This window comes from Euprymna scolopes, chromosome 41, assembly GCF_053919585.1.
Source record: "Euprymna scolopes isolate OS-2025 chromosome 41, ASM5391958v1, whole genome shotgun sequence".
NCBI lineage: Eukaryota > Metazoa > Mollusca > Cephalopoda > Sepiida > Sepiolidae > Euprymna > Euprymna scolopes.
In genome coordinates, this window is record NC_136522.1 from 10,843,777 (window position 1) to 10,866,276 (window position 22,500).

Consider the following 22,500-nt stretch of genomic DNA (forward strand, 5'->3'; position numbering starts at 1 on the left):
CCAGTCATGATCTTCATTGCATATGACAAAATTCAGACAGTGCTTTCTGTTCTTTACAGAAATCATTGGCATCTTGGAACACAACCTAGCAAATTAAATTCCTTCAATCTGTTCTCAACTGTAGAAAGAAAAAACTTTTTAACAAGATTGCACTGTTGTTAGATTTGGGGAGCCGTTTCAAATGTGTTTCTGAGGTTGTGGATCTTGATAGCATTGTCTTCCCTGTAAGAAGTAACTCTGGGACGACCAGATTTAGAGGCATCACGAACATTGCTGGTGTTTTAGTGCTTTTGCACTGTCATTCGTACCGTTTTCTCATCACATTTCAATCTGCGGCTGATTTCTTGATTGGATAAACCAGAAAGGTGGAGATTAATGAACTCCTGACGATCACTAAGAAAGACTCGAGGTACACAGACTAAATGTTATGTTGTATGACCTAGGAAGAAAAACAATTACGATTAGAGATGCTAAAAGGTGGATATTTTAAGCCGTTTTTAAGCTCATTTTTTGCTGCGGAGATTTTTTTTTTTGTCTTGATTTGAAGTTAATTTTTTAAATTGACGTGAACACTAGGATACTTCAAGTAAATGTAAAATATGAACAGGTAAAATTATAGAGGAATAAAAGGCAAATCAAATGAGGTATAGCTTGTTTAAACTGTTACATTAGATTTAGCTTAAATTTGCAGTTCTTGAAAAAATTACAAGTGCAGACTTTCTTTTTTGCCTCTGTGTGTGTGTATATATATATATATATATATATACAGGGTGACCCCCCCCAAAAAACAAGATATTAAATTGTTTTTATGATCATTTTATAGTCAAGAGAAAAAAAGCCAAAGACCCTAGTGTTTTGATGTGATGTTTTGAATATAATAAACTAGTTATGACCAAAGTTTCATTTCATTTGGACAAAACACTAAAAAACGGTTCCTAATTAGAGTTGGGGTCCGTTTTTTTGGGTCACCTTATATATATATATGTATGTGTGTGTGCGCCTGCTTGAATCTTATCTTTATAAAAGGGATGACTGGTTTAATCTGTTTATATGCTTATGGGCGTGGTCCACAAGTTACGGAATGAGGGTGGAAAATTGTATGTTTTGGTTTTGATTCTAGCTGATGGCACCAAGTCATATCAATATATATATATATATTAGTTTTGATCTGACTACTATGTATTAGGTTCAATATAATAATCGATAGAATTGTCTCTATAACCATAAATATGTAATCTGCATTAATTAAAATAGTATATTTTAAAGTGTCTTACGACTGGGCAATGGTAAGTGGCCTGCTTGTGTGTGTGTATGTATGTATATATACATATATATATATATATATATATATATATATATTTATTTATTGATAGAGAGAGATTAGATTACGAGCCTGAAGGGGGATAAAAAAAACCTCTCTCAAAAATTCAATGTTTTATACAAGAAAAAAAAATTAATAAAAATGTTAATCAGTTTTTCCAAATGATTTTATATATGATTTTATATATATAAACAAAAACAAAAACAAAAAACAGCAGATAATTTCTATTTATTGAGCTTTTTGTTTGATTTTAATTTTGGCAACCTGATTTTACTGGCCCAGGGCCAGCTGGAAACAAAGCTTGTAATTAACTCTTGCAGAAAATAACTTCAAGTTGAAGATGAAAATGCCAAAAGTAATGTAACGTAATTGTGAGATATAAGCATGAGAAAATATTGAAAAGTCTTGTATGATCAGCAATCTATAGTTTCGGTGGCATTTATTTTTTTTCTTTCTTGGAGGATGCCATCCATTCCCATATTCCATCCTGGTGTTTTGTTTTCATGCCCTCACTTAGTTCTTATCTCATTTGGCGACTGACCTGCTTGTTTTTAGTTAACCAGGAAAACAGTGAACGGTCTTAGCAAAGGGTTGGGAGGACCTTAATTTTAATGAAATCTGTGACACTCTGGAACAGATATGTTGACAAAATTTTTGTATTTTGCTGCATTCATTTCCCCTTCTGTGATTTCCATTCCTCTAACTCCATTTACAGAAAAGCAAATCATCACTTTCACCTCCAAATTTTACAGTTGGAATGTTTTTAGATGGTTTAAATTCTGTGCCCTTTTTCCTCCATACGCTTCTTTCGACAAATTTAAACATTATTTAAAAACATTCCAAAAATAACTACTCTTCAGACACCAAAATACGTTTGTCATATGAATATATTTGTAATCCCTATTTTCAGGGAACAAGCTGTTTGGACTAACCTCGTTCATTCTCATTTTATTTAAAATAGGGATTATATATATATATATATACACACAAATATATTTTGGTGTCTGAAGAGTAGCTATTTTTGGAATATTTTTAAATGCTTAAATTTGTCCAAGAAACAATTGCAGCGCATAAAGAAATACACCATATGATGTTCTTATTTTATATTTTTGTTGTCTTGATTTTTGCAAAAATATATGCATGCTCAATTACGAACACTGATAATCATCAAGCTTAATTGATTGATTTTATTCTTATTTGAACATTACTGAATTTTGATCTATAAAAATTTTTGGTAAAAAAAAAAAAAAAATATTGCTATAATATATATATATATATATATATATATATATAATAAGAAATGAATATACTTCTACCGCTCCAGAAGATATCTCACTACTGATGCAATTCTCTATCTATATAAAAGCCAAGTACGTCCAAGGATGGAATACTGTTGCCATATCTGGGCAGGAGCTGCTAAAAACAGCTTATCCTGCCTTGACAGAGTACAAAATAGACTTCGTGGCTTAGTGGGGGATGCCCTTTTCTCTACCCTGCAACCTCTCTCCCACAGAAGAGACGTTGCGAGCCTGTCCTTGTTTTATCGTTATTTCCATGGCAGATGCTCGTATGAACTCCAATCTCTGGTCCCCCCTCGCCAATCTTTCACGAAAAACACCCGTCTAGCTGAATCCACTGTGAAAAATTTCCCCCACTCTATATCTGTGCCTAAATCAAAACGTGGATTCCATGAACAAAGCTTCTTTCTTAGAACTGCACGCCTGTGGAACTCTGTTCCGTCTGCCTGCTTCCCTCCGGACTATAACTATGATGTCTTCAAGTCCAATGTTAACAAATTCCTAATGAACCGCCCCCTTAAGTAAACACTTCAGCATATCTCCTCACTAACTTAATGTACTTGCAATAACCCTTATCCCTGAGTGGCTTCCGGGCCTTGATAAGTGGTGATCACTGTAAAAAAAAAAAAAAAAAAAAAAAAAGAATGAACATGTATTATTTTTTATTGTTTCATGATAGCAAAAGAAAGTTTAAAAATAAAATAATTTTTAAAATATGATTTTGTATTTCGTTTCAAGTTCAATGACTTCCGTTCCATATTTACAAGCACGTAACATATGTACACATTTAATAGATACGTTATGCACAGATCACGTTAAAGACAAGCGTAAAAGTATGAACAAATAAAATATACGCGTATATGTATTAATGATATATATATATATATATATATATATACACACACAGGGAAGTTAAAAATATAAGATCTTTAACAGGAACTTATCGGAATAATGCAAAGCTCAACAAATTGATTTGGAACTCTTATAAAAGATGAAGAATGAAAGTATAACAATATAAAAATATATACTATTTAAATTTTTTTTTTTTTTTACATGGTAGTCACCACTTATCAAGGCCCGGAAGCCGCTCGGGGATAAGAGTTATTGCGTGTACAGTAATCAATGGAATAGTATCCGTAGTAATCGTTAGTATTGGGGATTTGATAAAGTCTTATTTAAGGGGGCAGTTCATCAGGAATTTGTTTATGTTAGACTTGAAGACATCCAAGTTGTAGTCAGGTGGGAAACAGGCAAACGGAAGAGAGTTTCACAGTCGTGCAGTTCTAAGAAAGAAGCTTTGTTCATGGAATCTATTTTGATTTAGGCACAGATAAAGAGTGGGGAAAATTACTGACAGTGGTTTCAGCTAGACAGCTGTTTTTTCATGAAAGATTGGCGAGGAGGGACCAGAGATTGGAGCTCAGACCAGCACTTGCCAGGGAAGTAACGATAAAACAAAGACAGGCTCGCAACGTCTCTTCTGTAAGAGAGAGGTTGCAGGGAAGAGAAAAGGGCATCCCCCACTAAGCCACGAAGTCTATTTTGTATTCTGTCAAGGCAGGATAGGCTTTTTTAGCAGCTCCAGCCTAGATGTGGCAGCAGTACTCCATCCTTGGATGTATTTGGCTTTTATATAGATAGAGAATTGCATCAGCAGTGAGATATCTACTGGAATGGTAAAAGGATCCTACCGTTTTTTTCCAGCAACCTTGGCAACTGACTTGATGTACGTGTTCCATTTCAGGTCAGGAGCTTATCAAAACATGGAGCCTCCCCTTTTAATTGATGCCAGATGGGGATCAGAGCGTTGATGATGTAAAGATAGGAGTTTGGTTTTAGATGCATTAAAAGTAACCAGCCACCTCTTCCCCCACTGTACCATGCACTCAAGATCAGAGGAGAGAGAATATGAATGTTACATCAACTAGAGGTGTAGAATAAATGAACTCTTTATACCTAGGTATTTCAAAGTATAATGCTTCTCATCAGAAGAGGAGAGAAGATACTGGGTAACATACTAGAGATGATAGGTCTAGTGATAACTACATTAGGGGTGAAATGATGGGTTATGAAAGGAAGAGGGAGATATGAGAACTACAGTAATTAATGCGATGGAGAAAAAATATTGCTAATATTACAAAGTGGAGATAGGTGGTATGTAAGGTGGTTACTGGGTTTGCCATGGTAGGGTATGGTGTATGTGTTCAATATCTGTGTAGTTATGTGTGGAGATGCATCTATACTATAGAGAAGAATATAGATTGAAGGTATTTGGTCATATGGAGTTAGGAAGTTTTTTTTTTTTTTAAATAAGGAACTGATGATAGGTCCACATACCAATCACCAACATCTGTTTCTGTATTTGGTGCCAATCTGGGACTCCTCTTTTAGGCAAGCTGTATTTTGCCCACATTAAAAAACGATTTTGTGTTTCTATCCTTATGGCGAAAAGGAAACTGACCATCTATATATATATATAAAAGTGAAAAATGTTGGTTCATTATCTTTTTTTTTTTTACATTTTCACCCCAAACAAGGCAAATTGCCACTTTGGTGTAGGGGGCTACTATCAGGGGCAACAACTACTGGGGTACTATGTAGGGATTTGGGCAGCAAGATGTCGGTTCATGTTACACTTGAACTTCTGCACGTCAGTACTGTTGGGGAAGCAGGGACCTGGAATGGAATTCCAGAGTCTAGCGGTTCTGGGGAAGAAACTATTGGAGTAAAAAGATCTTTTTACATCTAGGGATCTCTACAGTGTGGGGGTGGGATTTAGCAGCCTGTCGGGTTTGTCGAGGGTGCTCACGTCGTGGGGGCACAAGTGATTGCAGTTCGTCAGAGCATTCACCACTAAAATACTTGTAGAAAAGGCAGAGGGATGCAACATTTCGTCGATGGGACAGAGGCTGAAGCTTAGATGCCAGTTCAGGGCCTATCAGGTTTGCGACTCTCTTTTGAACCTTGTCAAGGAGCGAGAGACTAGTAGCAGATGCTAAACGTTTTGGGTTCGAATCGTGGTGTGAGATGTCTTTTTTTCTTTTTTTTTTTCGCTTTTTTAAATTTAAATATTGAACCAGTGTTATTTAAGCCATTTTTCACGTAATGTTCGTTTTTTCTGTTTTTTTTTTTTTTTTTTTTTTTTTTTTTACTGCGCTTATCCACCCCCGACCACACACCCAAAAATACCCGGGTACCCACTGATTTTTTAAATTTTAATATCGAAACAGGCTTATTTAAGCCATTTTTCATGTGTTCGTTTTTCTGTTTTCATTGTTCGTTTGCCTTACGTTAGTTTTTTTTCCCGCTTAAGTTTTAACGTTTTTTTTTTTTACTTCGCTTATAACAAACAAACCTGGTCATTGACGTCGTCATCGTCGTAACGTTTGACGACTTCCGGGTGCGAACCTGTCAATTTGGTTCTTACTTAAATAAATTCAAACATCTTTCACTAACTCATTCTGGCTGGCCGATTTTATTTTCAAACTTCGCCTCAGGGCTTCGGGTTCGACCCCCCTCCCCCGGTTTCTTTTTTATTAACACCACACACACCTACAAACACCCGGCCAACGCCGAGTAAGCCCGCTAGTCTTTAGAATAAACAACAAAAAAAATGAAAGTTATCAAATCTTATTCCGGGATATGGAGCCATGATAGTTATAAGTGAAATATATTTAATATCATGAATATTTGAGCATCAGGGAAAAACATTGACCAACTCCCCACTTCCACAAGTTCTAACTTTCCTTACCATGGTTATATGTGGAAATGTGATAGTTTCAGAGCTATGCTGTCTGGAAGTCTGGTTCCTTGTGGAGTCATCCATGATGGACAAGTTTGGCACCAAGCGTTATATCTTTGGAAGTGTTACTCAGGACACTTTAACGTCTTGTGTGATGATATGGACCGTCCCCCTCTCCCCACTCAAGGCCACAGGAAGCGTTTGGAAGCAATTTATCAGGAAGACGCACAAAATTGATCAGAAATAGGATGGCTAAAACTGTGCAACAAATTCCATGCTTAAAAAAAAATTGTATCCTGAATTCCATTTGAATCTCCTGGCTGAAAATTCTAGCCGTATTTATAAGCTTTTTCAGTTTTTTTAATTTTTTTTTTTTTTAATAAAAATAATGGCCAGGGTATACATGGAAACTATTTGCACATAGATAACTATTTTTCTGGTTAACTTTTTTTTATCCTAATCGATTTAAAAAAAATTTTTTTTTTACGCCTGAGAACATCTAAGCAAATTCTAGATCAAGAAGTTATTTATCAACAATAATCCAGAGTTAACTCCCCTGGCTTTTCTTGAAAAAAAAAAAAAAAAATAGAAATGACTAATAACACTGTGCAAAAAATTTCAGGTAAAAAACGTACATGCCACATAAGACCTGTTTCGATGTAAGAAAAATAGCCTGATGCTAAATATGACCGTTATTTCTCTAGATTAGACATAGTTTTTATGTACTATAAATTATATTTTATAATTATTTATGAATGAAAAACACAGAATTAGTTGAAACATTTCTCCTCTTAGACAGTTTCTAGGGAATATCAAATTTACAAGCAGTCCCCAGTCACATGTATATTTCGGTCAGGGAAGATGATGTTAAGTTTTTGAGATTCTTGCTGGGAAGTGTCGATGTCGATACAGCACATGGTATTCCAAAATTGTCACCCATCTGGTACTGAGCAAGCTGAACATTGCTTAACTTTGGTGATCTAACTTGATTAGAGAGTGATCAGATGCAAGCAACACACATGCATAGCAGTATATAAATTTATACATCATCGGCAATCACTCGTGACGAGTATGATTGTTCTCCCGTTGGTGAGATTGGGTCATTTGTGGGTCCTAGGATGGCTGTGGAGGCCAATTCTTGACCTATAGACTTTATTGCAGTGGGGGCATGTGTGGGTGGTCGACTGGGTAGTGGAAGAGGCGGGAGGAGCTGTGTTGATAGTAGATCTCTCCTTTCTCTGCTTCCTCCTGTTTCTGCAGCTCTATACATACAAACCATGACACACAGAAGTCACTATCTCATAAACACATGCAATTTACAGCCATACATATATACACTTTTAACAAATAAAAACACATACATCAACAGTATGTAACAAATTACTATAAATCATATTTGATTATTATTGGATATGAATGAAAAACACAGAATTGTCAGTTTAAACAACATTTTTGTGTTGAGTGTAATGCTTCATTTTTATATTCCAACAGTACTCTGCCAACATCGCAGGGTTCCATTTTCCTTTAAAAAGTTTCTCCATCACAATGTTCATCACTTACATCACTAATTTTCTCTGCAAAAATTCTTGAAAATGACAATTTAGGAAAAAAAAAAAAAAAAACGACAAAAAACCCAAAAAAACTGTACCTAATTCAACAATAAAGATGGTCAGAAATGGATTTTCCATGCTATTGTGCATATAAAAATGGCCACAAATATCTTATACTTTTTTCAGTGTTATTTAAGAACATGTTTATACCCTAAATACATGCAGTTTAGTTTATTATCTCAGTACATTGTTCGAGCAGAGATAGTAATATATATATATGTATTAAATCCCCGAAACAGTGTTTCATGGTAAACAACTAATCATCCCTTGAAAAATAAATTATTAGTAATATAGTAAATTCGAGAGCGATTTGATGCAGTGATTGCAGGTGATTAAATGACTTACTGACTAGATGGTTTTCTAACGAATGATAAAAAATATTTTTTTGTATAGTTTTAAAGGTTAAAAACTTCAAAGACTATATATATATATATATATACACACACACAAGGTGTCCTATAAGAAGTTGATGGTTAAAAATAAAAACAAAAAAAAAATTCATAACTTAACTTTTTATATTTTTATTTTATTTTTTCAAATCATCTAGAGTAACCCTTCCAAGGTCACCATGAGTCATCACACTACCGAGGAGCGGATATTTATCGTAGAGTAGTATTTTCGGCTGAATGAGTCAATATCAGAAACTCAAAGAGAATTTTGACGAAAATTCAACGCAAGAAATCTCCCTACTCTCAATGCAATAAAAGCTATGGTGGCTCGATTTCATGAGCAAGGGTCTGTATGTGACCTCCCTAAATCTGGTAGACCTCGTACGGCAAGAAGTGATGAGAATCCTCAGAGATTAGAAGAGTGTGGCCGAGGATCCATCTACATCAGTAAGAAGGAGATCAAGTCGAATTGGGATCTCTCAATTATCTCTTCACAGAATGCTTCGTGAAGAGAGCACATTTCTATATAAAATTCAATTGGGGCAAGAGCTTCAGCCAAATGATCCGAAAAAAAAAGGCTGGAATACGCCATGCAATTCCAAGATTTGGCCAATGGGGATCCAAACTTTTTCAAAAACCTCTTTATGTCTGATGAGACTCATTTTCATCTGAATGGATTCTTAAATAAGCAAAATTGCAGGATTTGGGGATCAGAAAATCCCCACGCAACAGCACAATGGCAATTACACCCTCAAAAATGTACAGTTTGGTGTGGAGTAACAGCGGATGAAGTAATTGGAATTGATGGACATTTGAATAACATCATTTTTCATAACTAAAATTAGACCTTGTGAAAAACATACCCTAGATTAAGTTGTGTAAATAAAATTAGAATAAGTAGATTATGATATCTTACTATATCTTAAAAATCACGGAGAGGCTCATCTATCTACATATGAAAATTGTTAAGCATAACTTAAATATTGAGGAAGTTAATCAAATTTAAAATCCGTCAGCTTCTTTTGGGACACCCTATATATAAAGAGAGCAAGATGTTGTGTGTCTTACTGGCATTGCGTTATAGCCCGTTCTAGACTTGTTCCAAAATGCAAACAATACTGTTATCAGCTGGAAATGGTCGAGAGGCCGAGTCATTTTTTCCACTTAAACAAAGACGAGACATTTAGGATTTCTGGCCCAGAGTCCATATATTTAAGAGTTAAAATTAGTTTGTGGAAGTCGACGAGTTTGTGACAGTTCGCGACTCTGAGCAGATCAAACAAAACTTTAGAAAATAAGATGAACTGGTCAATTGACCAAAAAAAGATGCGGGTTGAACCGGTTTCCTCCAAAAGAGGAAATGTATAGGAAATATTCAATTCACAGGTGGCCATCAGTCGTCTGTAATATCTGGTACATTTTTGGTCAGGAAACCAATATCTTCAGACAGCCTGATCTGGTAACACCAGATGCCCTAACATGTATTACCACTCTGGGCCAAAGTGGACTGAAAGCAATCTCTACATTCCTCACAGCCCTCAAATTGAGCCCGACAATTGGATGCCATTTAAGGTCCTAACAGACAACGTTTGAGGCTTCTTTATCACACCCATTCAAATCACAATTATGTGTGGGGGGACGATTAATCAGAATCGAGAATAAAATTATCGGAATGTTTTGGGATATCAGAATCAGAAAAATTTGTGCCTATTTTCCAATGCCCAAAACGATTCTTTTTTTTATAGTTTTTATTTCTTTGCTTTTGTTTAAAACTTAATGCTCCATGGCTTGTATTAACAATTAAATATTGAATATTTGAATTATTTGGATTCTTCGGTCTACAATTCCTATTTTGAGTGTCATTTTCATAATATCTCAGTCTACATAACCTCCGACTGTCTTGATGAATTCGGGAATGTTTCTGTTGAACTTTGGAATCTGGACAGAATTTTGAACGGACTCCTTTATTTACTTGATGGAGGTAGCATGCTCTTGTTCTATCAGCCATGACTGAATAGAGGTCCTAAATAATTTGCAATTTTATTTTTCAGTCGCCCACACTAAGAATTGAACCTTCAACCTTCAGGAGAATATCACTTTCACAATTATTTTTCCCAAATACCCTAATCACTGCACAATGGGTCCTTGTAAGTGGATGATGGAACCAGAGCATTCTACCCTCATGTAATATGTAAAGGGTTTCTGTTCGGAATTCCACCCAGATTCCATAGTTCAACAAACATTACCGAGTTTGACAAGATAAACCTGAAGGTCAGAGGTTAAACTCAAGATGAGAACAGTAGTTCAAAGAATCCAAATAATTCAAATAACTAATCCTCATCTCAAAAATTCATGAATGTGATAAATATTTATTACTTTTGAATTACCAGGGAAACTAAAACTTATAGGTCATCCCCATGTGTATTTTTACATTTGTGAACAAGTTTGTTTTGGTAATCTGCCCCCCCCCCAAAAAAAAAAACACCCTATATTTTAAGATTTATAAAGAATCAGAATTGGAAATTTAGAACATCTGTAATTGTAATCGGGGGGGGGGGATATTGAAATCATCCCATCACTGATTTATACACAATGTATCATAGTTTGTACACTTGTAAACCAGTGTTCGCACCCTTGGCAATCGTAAAGAATGAAAACAAAAAGATGAAGAAAACCATAGCATACAAGCATTGGGGGCAAGGAGCAGAAAATCGGACAAAATTAAAAAAAAAAAAAAAAAAAAAAAATGGCACCGAATGTAACTGATTTGTCTTCAATTTTTTCTTTTGTAGATATCCAGACTCGTGGTACCAGGACATCACATCCAACTCAAAGTTCTATTCATTAGCTGCTACTTATTATTCACGGATCATCGGACTTATTGTGGCAGAAGTTAAATCCAAGACCAAACTTAATCGGGAGGTAATTATGGGCATAACCTGGGCCAAAAGTGTAAAATAACTTCCATCCCTCTTGCTTTCTCCCTTCCCCGTTTCCTTCCCTCCTCTTCTTCATCCAGTTCTTTTCTTCTTTCTGGACATACACACACAAACAAATTGGCTTAAGGGGGGGGGATTGCAGTGAAAAAAAAAGAAAAGCAAAGAAAATGAGTTACTTCCCTTTACTGCCTCTATTTTACCCTAATCCCCTGTACTGAAACGTTTGTGTTTCTCTCCCAGGAGATCATTGTTTGCTTATAAAAGATATTATAGAATATAAATAATTGTAGTTAGCTTGATGAACTCTTTCTAGGAATGAAACACATGTTGCTGTGTAACCTGATTGACATTAGATATATATATATATATATATATATATATATATATATATATCATATGAATTTTCTTTTTTCTGGCAGTATATTGTCATGCATTTTTTCTTTCTGAGCAAAGAATTTCTATTTTTTTCTGAGGAGTATATGCAGAAGAGTCAGTATTGACATAATAATAATAATAACCGATTATTTCTGCATAATGAGACTGATCTGTAAAAGATGTACCAAAATGTTAACATGCTGAAGGAGCTGTTTTGCATGTAAAATATCCCTGTCATACTAGAACGGAATGACTTTGCCTGTGATTGGTCTCTGATTGATTCAGCAATCAATGCGCTGCCTTGGAATATGTTTTACAAAAATGATAATCCTGTTGTAAGCAAGTAATCATGTTAATTATGGAATTTTGAACAAAACTTTTTATTTAATTTACGGGGATAGCATGTTCTCGATCCGTCAGCCATGACTGGGTAGTAGTAATTTGCGATTGTATTTTGAGTGTTGCCCACACTAAGGATTGAACCACCAACCTTTAGAATTTACAACTAAATTTACTGCTTATTTAGAATTACACTTGATTAAAAAAACGAAAATACGCAAAAATTTATGATATACATACTCGTCACAGAACAAAGATTTCATATTCCGAAAATTATGATTTTTTTTTTTTTTTTTTTTAAAAAGAAAATCAAATTTTACGATTTTTAATGATTAAAAAGTTTTATTTTGAATACAAACAGAATCTCTGTAGTCTAATTTATTTGTCGCCCTTGAATTTTGGCAACATTTAAATCCTTGCTTCCTCCATAAAATTTGATTTTTCTTAATTAAAAAAAAAAAAAAAAAAACTTGATCAATTTATGTGATTTTTGGAATATGACGTCCTTATTCCATCTGTACATCATAAAGATTTTTCAGTATTTTAATTTTTTAACTAAGTGTAATTGTAAACAAGCACCCTAAATTTTATCAAGTACTTTATCCACTACACCATGGATTCTTATGCCAGGACTTCTACCTGGTTATGGCTGCCAGAACAAGAGCATACTACCCCAGTAGATTAAAAAATGTGTTTGATTCGAAATTAAAAGCAGATTCCCGAGTTTGGCAAAAAGATTTTTGAGTAGGTCGTAGGTTACATCGATAAAAACATTATGCAAATAACATTCAAAATCAAAGCAGTAGTTTGTGTAATCAAATAATATGAATTATCAATTAGTGTTGGGACGATTAATCAGAATCGGGAATTTGAGAAATCGGAACTTTTTGGGGTATCAGAATCTGTATCTGAATCAAAAAAAAATGTGTGCCTATTTTCTGATGCCAAAAACGATTCCTTTTATTATCTTTTTTTATTTTTTTTAATTTGATTTTGATTAAAACAAAATTCTTCCACTGTTGGTAGTCATAAAATAATAAATATTTATTAATTTAAACTTCCAGTAAAACAAATCTATAAATCATCCCCCTCACAAGTGTTTTTACGTTTGAGAAAATATATGCACATTTAACATGTGTTTTCGCGGTAATTGAGACAAAATAACCGTTTTATGGTTAAACAGGGAGACCTGACATTGCCCGGGATTGAATGATGATCCACGAATATTTCACATTCCTATATTTTTATTGTCATTGAAATTTGTGAAATTGCCCGAGAGGAAGCTTCACATGCCTCCATGCAGTAACTTAGTCCAAGATTGCACTTCAGAGAAATTAGTTTCTTTTATAAAATTATTTTATATCAACTTCTTTCCAGTTAAAAAAAAAGCATTAAGAAATTTACGTGTGGTGTTTGAACCTACAGACCACGTCATGCAAAAAAAAAAAAAAAAAAAAAGTGCTATCAACTTACCCACAGTAGAATTTTCATGGCTCATTGTTCGGTCATTGTTGCTAAGTGACGACATGGAAAAAATGGTTTTACCGATGATAAATTAAGATAACGGTTTCGATAATTGGTAATTATTGGGGGTATTCTAGGACAAAACTTTACTAAGATAAATCCCAGACTTATACACTAAAGTTCTGTAAATTTTAAAGGAAATTTGTTCAGCCGTTTTAGAGTCTATAAGGAACAAACTCACACACATAGAGTTGCTTTTATATAATTGTAGAGATAGAGATTTATAAATAATCAGAATCGGGAATTGTATTAATTTTTAATTGCATTGGAATCATCCCATCACTAATATCAATCCTCATCTTTAAAAAACCTATAAGGTAGAAAAAAAATTATTAAACATTTTTTGACAAAAATAAGCGAAAATAAAATGTTTGCAAAAAAAAAAGCACCAAAGAGTTCCAAAGGGAGGTAAATAGTGTGTAAATTGCCAAATTTTAAAATAAATTGTGGGGTTTACTTTGTTTATAGCATTATTGAGTTACTCCCCTTGTGCTACGTCTTCCCAAAGAAATATGAAGGTCAGAGATTACATCGATAGAGGCATTATGCAAATAACATTCACAATGAGAACAATAGTTTGAAGAATCCAAATAATATGAATTATCAATCCTCATCTCAAAAGTACAGAAACCAAAAATGCTTTAGAAATAAACAATAATTCATAGAAGAGAAATTTATTTTATAGTTTCTATTGAAAGATGGATATTTTGAAAAAATAAATTTCTTATCAGATGATAAACATCTTATGAGTAGGGCTATGACAACAGCATATTCTTTTCATTGTTTCAACTCTAGAGTATATATCCGACACAGTTAATCAACCGAGAACCCTATCACCCTATATAAAAGCATATAAGATATCAACGGATACACACTCGAGAGTCAAAACAATGAAAAGAATATGCTGTTGTCCTAACCCTACTTATGAGTTACTAAAGGCTCCATGATAAAAAAGAGTTTCAAAATATTTGAAAAATTAGACACCAGCATTTTCACTGATTTTTTTTTTATATAAAAATTTTAGCTGGTTGTGCAATATGATTATATCTATCAAAAAATGCAGTTTAAATAAAAATACTATGACTTAATAAAGTGTTGTCGAAATTAGTAAAAATTCCAAATCTAATGAAGAATGAGTAGTTAGAAGCTCTGCTAGAACTATATTTTACAAAAAAAAAAAAAAAAAAAAAAACGCTATTATATTATCGATCCTCCATTTTCTGATGTGAAAGTTAAGTGAAAAATATTTTTTTCAAATTTAGTATTTATAAAATAAATATTTTGCAGTTTTATTTTTCAAACTAATCAAAAAGTATGCGTGAACAAATAAAGAAAAATGTTAAAAATAAAAAAATTCCAAACATAAAAAAAAAAATGATCAAAGATCTGCTAGAACTATTTATATATATATATATATATATATATATATATATATATATATATATATACCCCCCTCCCAAGAAACCTCGCTACTGTTGTATACTAGCAGGAAGACCTGATGTTGCCCCAGGTTGAATGAGGATCAACGAATGTTTCACACTCCCATATTTTATTGTTCTCAAAATCGGTTAAATCATCAATTTTCAATCAAATCGATTAATTGCCAATATCCAACTATAATGCACAAATACCAAAGTTTTATAATGCAGTTATACAAAAATATCAAACTCTTATAATGCAGTTATTAAAAAAATATCAAACTCTTATAATGCAGTTATAAAAAAATACCAAAGTCTTATAATGCAGTTATAAAAAAATACCAAAGTCTTATAATGCAGTTATAAAAAAATACCAAAGTCTTATGATGCAGTTATAAAAAAATACCAAAGTCTTATAATGCAGTTATAAAAAAAATACCAAAGTCTTATAATGCAGTTATAAAAAAATACCAAAGTTTTATAATGCAGTTATAAAAAAATACCAAAGTCTTATAATGCAGTTATAAAAAAATACCAAAGTCTTATAATGCAGTTATAAAAAAATACCAAAGTCTTATAATGCAGTTATAAAAAAATACCAAAGTCTTATAATGCAGTTATAAAAAAATACCAAAGTCTTATGATGCAGTTATAAAAAAATACCAAAGTCTTATGATGCAGTTATAAAAAAATACCAAAGTCTTATAATGCAGTTATAAAAAAATACCAAAGTCTTATAATGCAGTTATAAAAAAAATACCAAAGTCTTATAATGCAGTTATAAAAAAAATACCAAAGTCTTATAATGCAGTTATAAAAAAATACCAAAGTCTTATAATGCAGTTATAAAAAAAATACCAAAGTCTTATAATGCAGTTATAAAAAAATACCAAAGTCTTATATTGCAGTTATAAAAAAATACCAAAGTTTTATAATGCAGTTATAAAAAAATACCAAAGTTTTATAATGCAGTTATAAAAAAATACCAAAGTTTTATAATGCAGTTATAAAAAAATACCAAAGTTTTATAATGCAGTTATAAAAAAATACCAAAGTTTTATAATGCAGTTATAAAAAAATACCAAAGTTTTATAATGCAGTTATAAAAAAATACCAAAGTTTTATAATGCAGTTATAAAAAAATACCAAAGTTTTATAATGCAGTTATAAAAAAATACCAAAGTTTTATAATGCAGTTATAAAAAAATACCAAAGTTTTATAATGCAGTTATAAAAAAATACCAAAGTTTTATAATGCAGTTATAAAAAAATACCAAAGTTTTATAATGCAATTATAAAAAAATAATCATTTCGGTATCTTCACCATGAGAGAAAAAAAAAATAATCAAGGTATTTATGCAGAATGCATACTGTGCTATTTTTCAAATAGAATTTTCAAGTTAAATTCAATTAAAATCAATGAGGAGTGAGTTTCTATTAAATAATTTATTGTTTTAAAGAAAAAAAGAAAAGAAAATACTATCCTTTTTGAATTTCTTAAATTTCGCATAACATCTCAAATTTCAGACATTATTACAAAAGTGCCAATAATTTTTTATTGTACATATCATGTACACCATGTGTTGCATAGGAACACAGTCAGACCATTATACATTCCATGATCAACACCTGGACGGGCTTTCATCCATGAGAAATCTTTATATCTCCAATAGAAAATGATTAACAAAAAAAAAAAACATTTGAGAATGGCTTTATATCATTGAACGCTTGTGCATTAGCTTCTTTAAGGTAAATGAGTAATTTGTTTAAAAAAAAAAGAAAATGTTTTTGGGTTTTCTTAAATTTCTAATAATATTTAAAATGCTTGGAGACAGTAGTGCATTGGGAATGATGGTTTATCATAAAATAACTCTACATGGAATTCCTGTCCTGCTACCTGCTTCCCTGACTGTAGTGATATGGAGAAGTTTAAATGTAACGTAAACCAACATCTTGTTAATCTTTCCTAAGCGTGGTCCCAAATAGTAGCTCCTTACATTCAAATGGCGATATACCTTGTTAGGGGTGAACGTAAGAGAGAGAGAAAAAAATGTGAACATATGGTTTTCATGTTTTGGAAGAGTTAGCAGCCACATTTTTAAAAAACATTGTTTTGTATACGAATGATATTAACAAATTGTTTATTATTTTGTCAGGATGCGGATATTCTTGCGACTCATTACCCTACCAGCTGTCAAGTGGCCTATATCCTCAGTCTGGGGGTCGTAGATGAATTTCGACGACATGGAATCGGTAAGAAACATGTCTGCACACCTCATTTTTCAATATTACTCAAACTTTTTGGATTATCTTATCTTGAGTGTTATTCTCATAACTCTAACCTTCTTCAGATGTATCTTGTTGAACTTGGGAACCTTTCTGTCGAGCTCTGGGAACCTTTCTGCCAAACTCTGGGAATCCGCATGGGATTTTGAATGCAACCCTTTACTTAATCGGCAGAGATCGTTCTGTCAGCCATGACTGGGTAGCTTTCCGGCTGACTACAATATGGTTGTCTTTAAGTCTAACGTAAATAAGTTCTTGATGAGCCGTTCCATATAAGTTATCAAATTTACCAAATTTTCATTACTAATGATTACTATATTGTCCAATTTCTACTGTACACTCTTTAACCCTTATCCTTGAGTGGCCTCTTGGCCTTGATAATGTGGTGATGCCTATGTAAAAAAAAAAAAAGTCCTAAATAGTTAAGAACAAGAGCATGCTACTTAAATAAAGGGTTCCATTCGAAATTCTGTGCAGATTCCAGAGTTCAACATAAAGACTCCTGAGTTCGACAATACACGCCTGAAGAAGGCCAGAGGTTACATCCACCGAAACGTTTAGATGAGAACAGTAGTCCAAATAATCCGAATTATCAATCCTCACCTCAAAAATTCATAAACATATCATTCTTCATTTGATATTTCTTCTTTCATAATTTTCAGTTGTGACTGGCACTGACCGATCAGGTTGTCTGAAGACATCGGTTTTTTCACATAAAATGCATCAAACATTGATTTTTTTTTTTCTCTCTCTTTGCAAAACTTAATCTGCTGAAACAAAAACGATAATTTTCCTCGACAAAACCAAACACCATGAATTAATATTTGAATATATAAAAAAACTTAAGCATTAAAACTTTTTTCCAAAATTACTGCATTCAGCATTAAATAACTTGAAAAGGGTTGATATAATATCAAACAGAAAACAAAACAACCAAACCAAACATCATGAATAAATATTTGAAGATATAAAGAACCTGAAGCATAAAATCTTTTGTCCAAACTTACTGAACTCTGCATGAAATAATCCAAAAATTGTTTATATGCTGTAAAACACAACTAAAAACTTTTTTCTTTTAACAAGGGAATCACCACTTATCAAGGCCCAGAAGCCACTCCAGGATAAGGGTTAAAGATTTTACAGTGGTCAAAAGGACAATATAGTAATTGTTAGAAGTGTAAATTTGGTAAATTGGATTACTTAAGGGGAACGTCACATTAAGAACTTGTTTATATTGGACGAAGGCGTTCATATTGTAGTCAGCTGGAAAGCAGGTAAACGGAAGAGTTCCACAAGAGTGCAGTTCTAAGAAAGAAGCTTTGTTCATGAAATCTACGATTAGGTTTAGGCACAGATAAAGAGTGGGGAAAATTATTGACAGTGTTTTCAGCCAGACGAGTGTTTCTCGTGAAAGTTTGGTGAGGGGGGGGGGACCATAGATTGGCGCTCAGACGAGCATTTGCCATGAAAATAACGATAAAACAAAGACAGGCTCGCAACGTGTCTTCTGTGAGAAAGAGGATGCAGGGAAGAGAAAAGGGCATCTTCCAGGAGGCTACAAAGTCTATTCTGAACTCTGTCAAGGCAGGATAAGATCTTTCTAGCAGCTCCTGCCCAGATGTGACAGCAATACTCCATCTCTGGATATACCTGGCTCTTATATAGTGAAGAGCATCAGCAGGTAGATATCTACTGGATTGATAGAAGGATCCCACCATTTTTCCAGCAACCTTGGCAATGGATTTGATGTACATATTCCATTTTAGATCAGGAGTAAAGGTCAAGCCCAGAAGCTTGTCAAAACATGGAGCCTCCCCAAGACAAGAGCCATTCATTTCAGTTGACAGTTGTGACAATATTATGTATTGAATTTCAGGGAACATCATGTTGGTGTTTTCATTATTGTTTTAACATCTGTTTTACATGTCTGAACAGGAGACTTTGTTGGTATGGTCACATGAAAATAGCAGATGAAAATTCTTGGATTAATAAATTGAATTTTTTACATTTCTTTTAACGGCTTTTACATTAATGACGATTCTGATTAGGAGCCAGATTTAAAGGGAGTATCCTAAGTTGAAACTATGCAGCAAAATTTCTGCATGTTAGTACAGTCAGGGGAGCAGGAAGGGAATTCCAAAGACATGCTGTCTGATGAAGGACCCTATCAGAATAGAAAATCTTTCTGGTGTCGAGGGACCTATACAGGGAAGGGGTAAGATTTTGCTTCTAGTCAGATTTGTTAAGAGCTATTTACGTTGAGCAAGCGCGACTGCAGTAAGTTTGTTGAAGCACATCATGTGTAAATACTTGTAAAACAAGCACATTGTGGTGATGGGATAGGGGCTGGAAGGTGGTAGATAGTGTGGGACCTATTAGGTTAGACTCCATTTTTTTTTTTTTTTTTTTTTTTTTTTTTTTTTTTTTTTTTTTGTACCTTGTCCACATGGGAAAAACTAGATGTGGCGACAATGCTCCATCTAAGAATGCACAGTGAATGGTGGCTTTATTGATATATAGAATATTGGCAGGTGTTAGGAGTTTACTGACCTGGTAAAGGGAGCCAACTTTATTTCATTTTTTAAAATTTTAACACAGTCACCACTTATCAAGGCCCAAAGGCCGCTCGAGGATAATGGTTACTGAGTATATGGATGTCACCGGGACAACAATGTGGTAATCGCTAGTGGCGGAAATTGGGTAAAATTTGATTATTTAAAGGGACATATCGCCGAAATTTAGTTGATTTTTAACAAATAATGTTTGTTTGTTTTTAAAAATAAATTCTGTTCTGTATTGGATTTCTAAATCTATGAATTTCAATTTAATTTTATGCGATGCTTATATCGAGGAAAAAAAAAACAAACTTTACTAATTAATTTTTATTTGATTAATTGTAATTTCTTTGAGATGAGTAATTTGTATTATTTATCCATTTATTTATTGCGGATTATTATCCTCACCTTTATAGTTGTTCTTTCACGACGTTTCGGCCAACTATTCCTCTGGTGGTTAACAATGACGGGATAGGAACGCTGAATCTCCTAACTGCATCCTCAGCAATTACTGCCTTCCATAGTTGTCGTCTCACCATGTTTTGACTAACCAAGCATCTGACCGCCTTTGGGTAGGATTGAAACCGCTATCTTTAGACAATGCTCACCTCAAACCATAGAGATTCAACGTCTCTATCGACTGCACCATGGGCTTCGAAGGGCGATCAAGATAAGGTTTTTTTGGTCTTATAAATCCATGTTTATTTGTTATCTGATCTTCCCTTTTTTTTTTTTTTTTTTTTTTTTTTTAAAGATGGTAGTCAATAGGGGATAAGGGTATTGCGTGTACAGTAATCAATGAGATAGTATCGTAGTAGTCGTTAGTATTGGAGATTTGATAAAGTGTCTTACTTAAGGGGGTGGTTCATCAGGAATTTGTTTATGTTGGACTTGAAGACATTCAAGTTGTCAGGTGAGAAACAGGCAAACGGAAGAGCATTCCACAGGCATACACTTCTAAGACAGAAGCTTTGTTCATGGAATCTACGTTTTGACTTTGGCACAGATAAAAAGTGGGGAAAATTATTGACAGTGGTTTCAGCTAGACGGGTGTTTATCGTTAAAGATTGGCAAGGGAGACCAGAGATTGGAGCTCAGACGAGCACTTGCCATGGAAATAATGATAAAACAAAGACGGGCTCTATTAACGTCTCTATCCACTGCACGACGGGCCCTGAAGAGCGATCAAAGTTGGATTTTTTTGGTCTTATAAATCCATGTTTGTTTGTTATCTGATCTTCCATTGTCTGGTCGGAACCAAATGGTGTTTTATTTAATTAATTGGAATGTTTATTGAGATGAGTATTTATTAATTTATCTATTGTGGACTGTTATCCTCATCTTCATAGTTGTTGTTGTTGTTTCACAACGTTTCGGCCAAGTCATCCTCTGGCCTTCGTCAGGTGGTTAACTGTGACTGGATAGGAATGCAGGATCTCTTAACTGCATCCGCAACAATTACTACTTTCCATAGTTGTTGTTGTCTCACAACGTCATGAAAGAACACCTAAAAATGATGAGGATAATCGTCTGCAATAAATAAATTAATAAATAATACTCCTCTCAATAATGAATTCCAATTAAATAATATATATACCATGTGGTATGAAGCCGACCATGGAAGATCAGATGATAAATAAACATGGATTTATAAGACTAAAAAAATCCAACCTTGATCGCCCTTTGGGGCCCGTGGCGCAGTTGAGAGATGTTGAATTTCTATGATTCCAGGTGTGCATTGTCTGAAGCAGTTTCAGTCCTACTCAAAGCCAGCCAGATGCTTAGTTGGTCAAAACATGGTGAGACGACAACTATGGAAGGCAGTAATTGCTGAGAATGCAGCTTATCCTTGAGTGGCCTCTGGGCCTTGATAATGTGGTGATGCCTATGTAAAAAAAAAAAAAAAAAAAAAAAAAAAGAGATTCAGCGTTCCTATCCTGTCGCGGTTAACCACCTGGCGACGACCAGAGGAATAGTTGGTCGAATCGTCGTGAAAGAACAACTAAGAAAGATGAGGATAATAGTCCGCAATAATTCATTTTTGTTCTATTTTTTTAATCTAACATGTGCGATCAACTGTTTTCATTTTTAATTTGTGGTTTTATTTATTTCTTTATTTTTGTATTTTCCAGCTTCTCTCTTGTTAGACAGCCTGTTATCCTACTTAACCTCTCGAGACCGCTACAACTGCAAGGCAATCTATCTGCACGTTCTGACCACCAACAATGCGGCAATTTGCTTCTACGAGCGGAGGAACTTCCAGCCTCATAGCTACCTGCCATATTACTATTCCATAAACAGCAAGCCGCGAGATGGTTATTCATATGTACTCTACATCAACGGGGGACGACCTCCCTGGTCGATATAGTATCCTTTTTGTATTTATCTTAGATTCTCAAAGAAGGAAAGACGTAACCCAACCAATGGTGTAGCGAAGGGTGGGGTCGGTGGTGTGGTCCGCATCAGGTGACATTTTGTGGGGGATAAAAATAGAAAAAATTGAAATAATAAAAACTTTAAAAAATCTGAAATTTTATACCAAAATGAGTTTTTAAGGTGGCAATGTTTTTGTGTTTTATTTGTGTTTTTAAACGGATTTTTCAATTGTAGCATAAATTTAAGTTGAATACTTTACTGATATGCAGAAGTTTAAATGTAATGTAAACCAACATCTTGTTAATCTTTCTTAGGCATGGTCCCAAAT

At 33.8% G+C, this 22,500-nt stretch overlaps 1 protein-coding gene across 5 annotated transcripts in view; it reads left to right on the forward strand.

Annotated features, from left to right (window-relative positions):
* Positions 1-22,500, forward strand: part of LOC145266350 (N-alpha-acetyltransferase 60-like) — a 151,208-nt gene that overhangs the window by 109,018 nt on the left and 19,690 nt on the right. For all 5 annotated transcript variants that reach the window (XM_080121959.1, XM_080121960.1, XM_080121962.1 and 2 more), the window contains 3 exons: positions 11,153-11,282; positions 17,112-17,208; positions 21,929-22,163. In XM_080121959.1, coding sequence (XP_079978085.1) covers positions 11,153-11,282; positions 17,112-17,208; positions 21,929-22,163 — 462 coding nt within the window. The remainder of the gene's footprint in view (positions 1-11,152; positions 11,283-17,111; positions 17,209-21,928; positions 22,164-22,500) is intronic.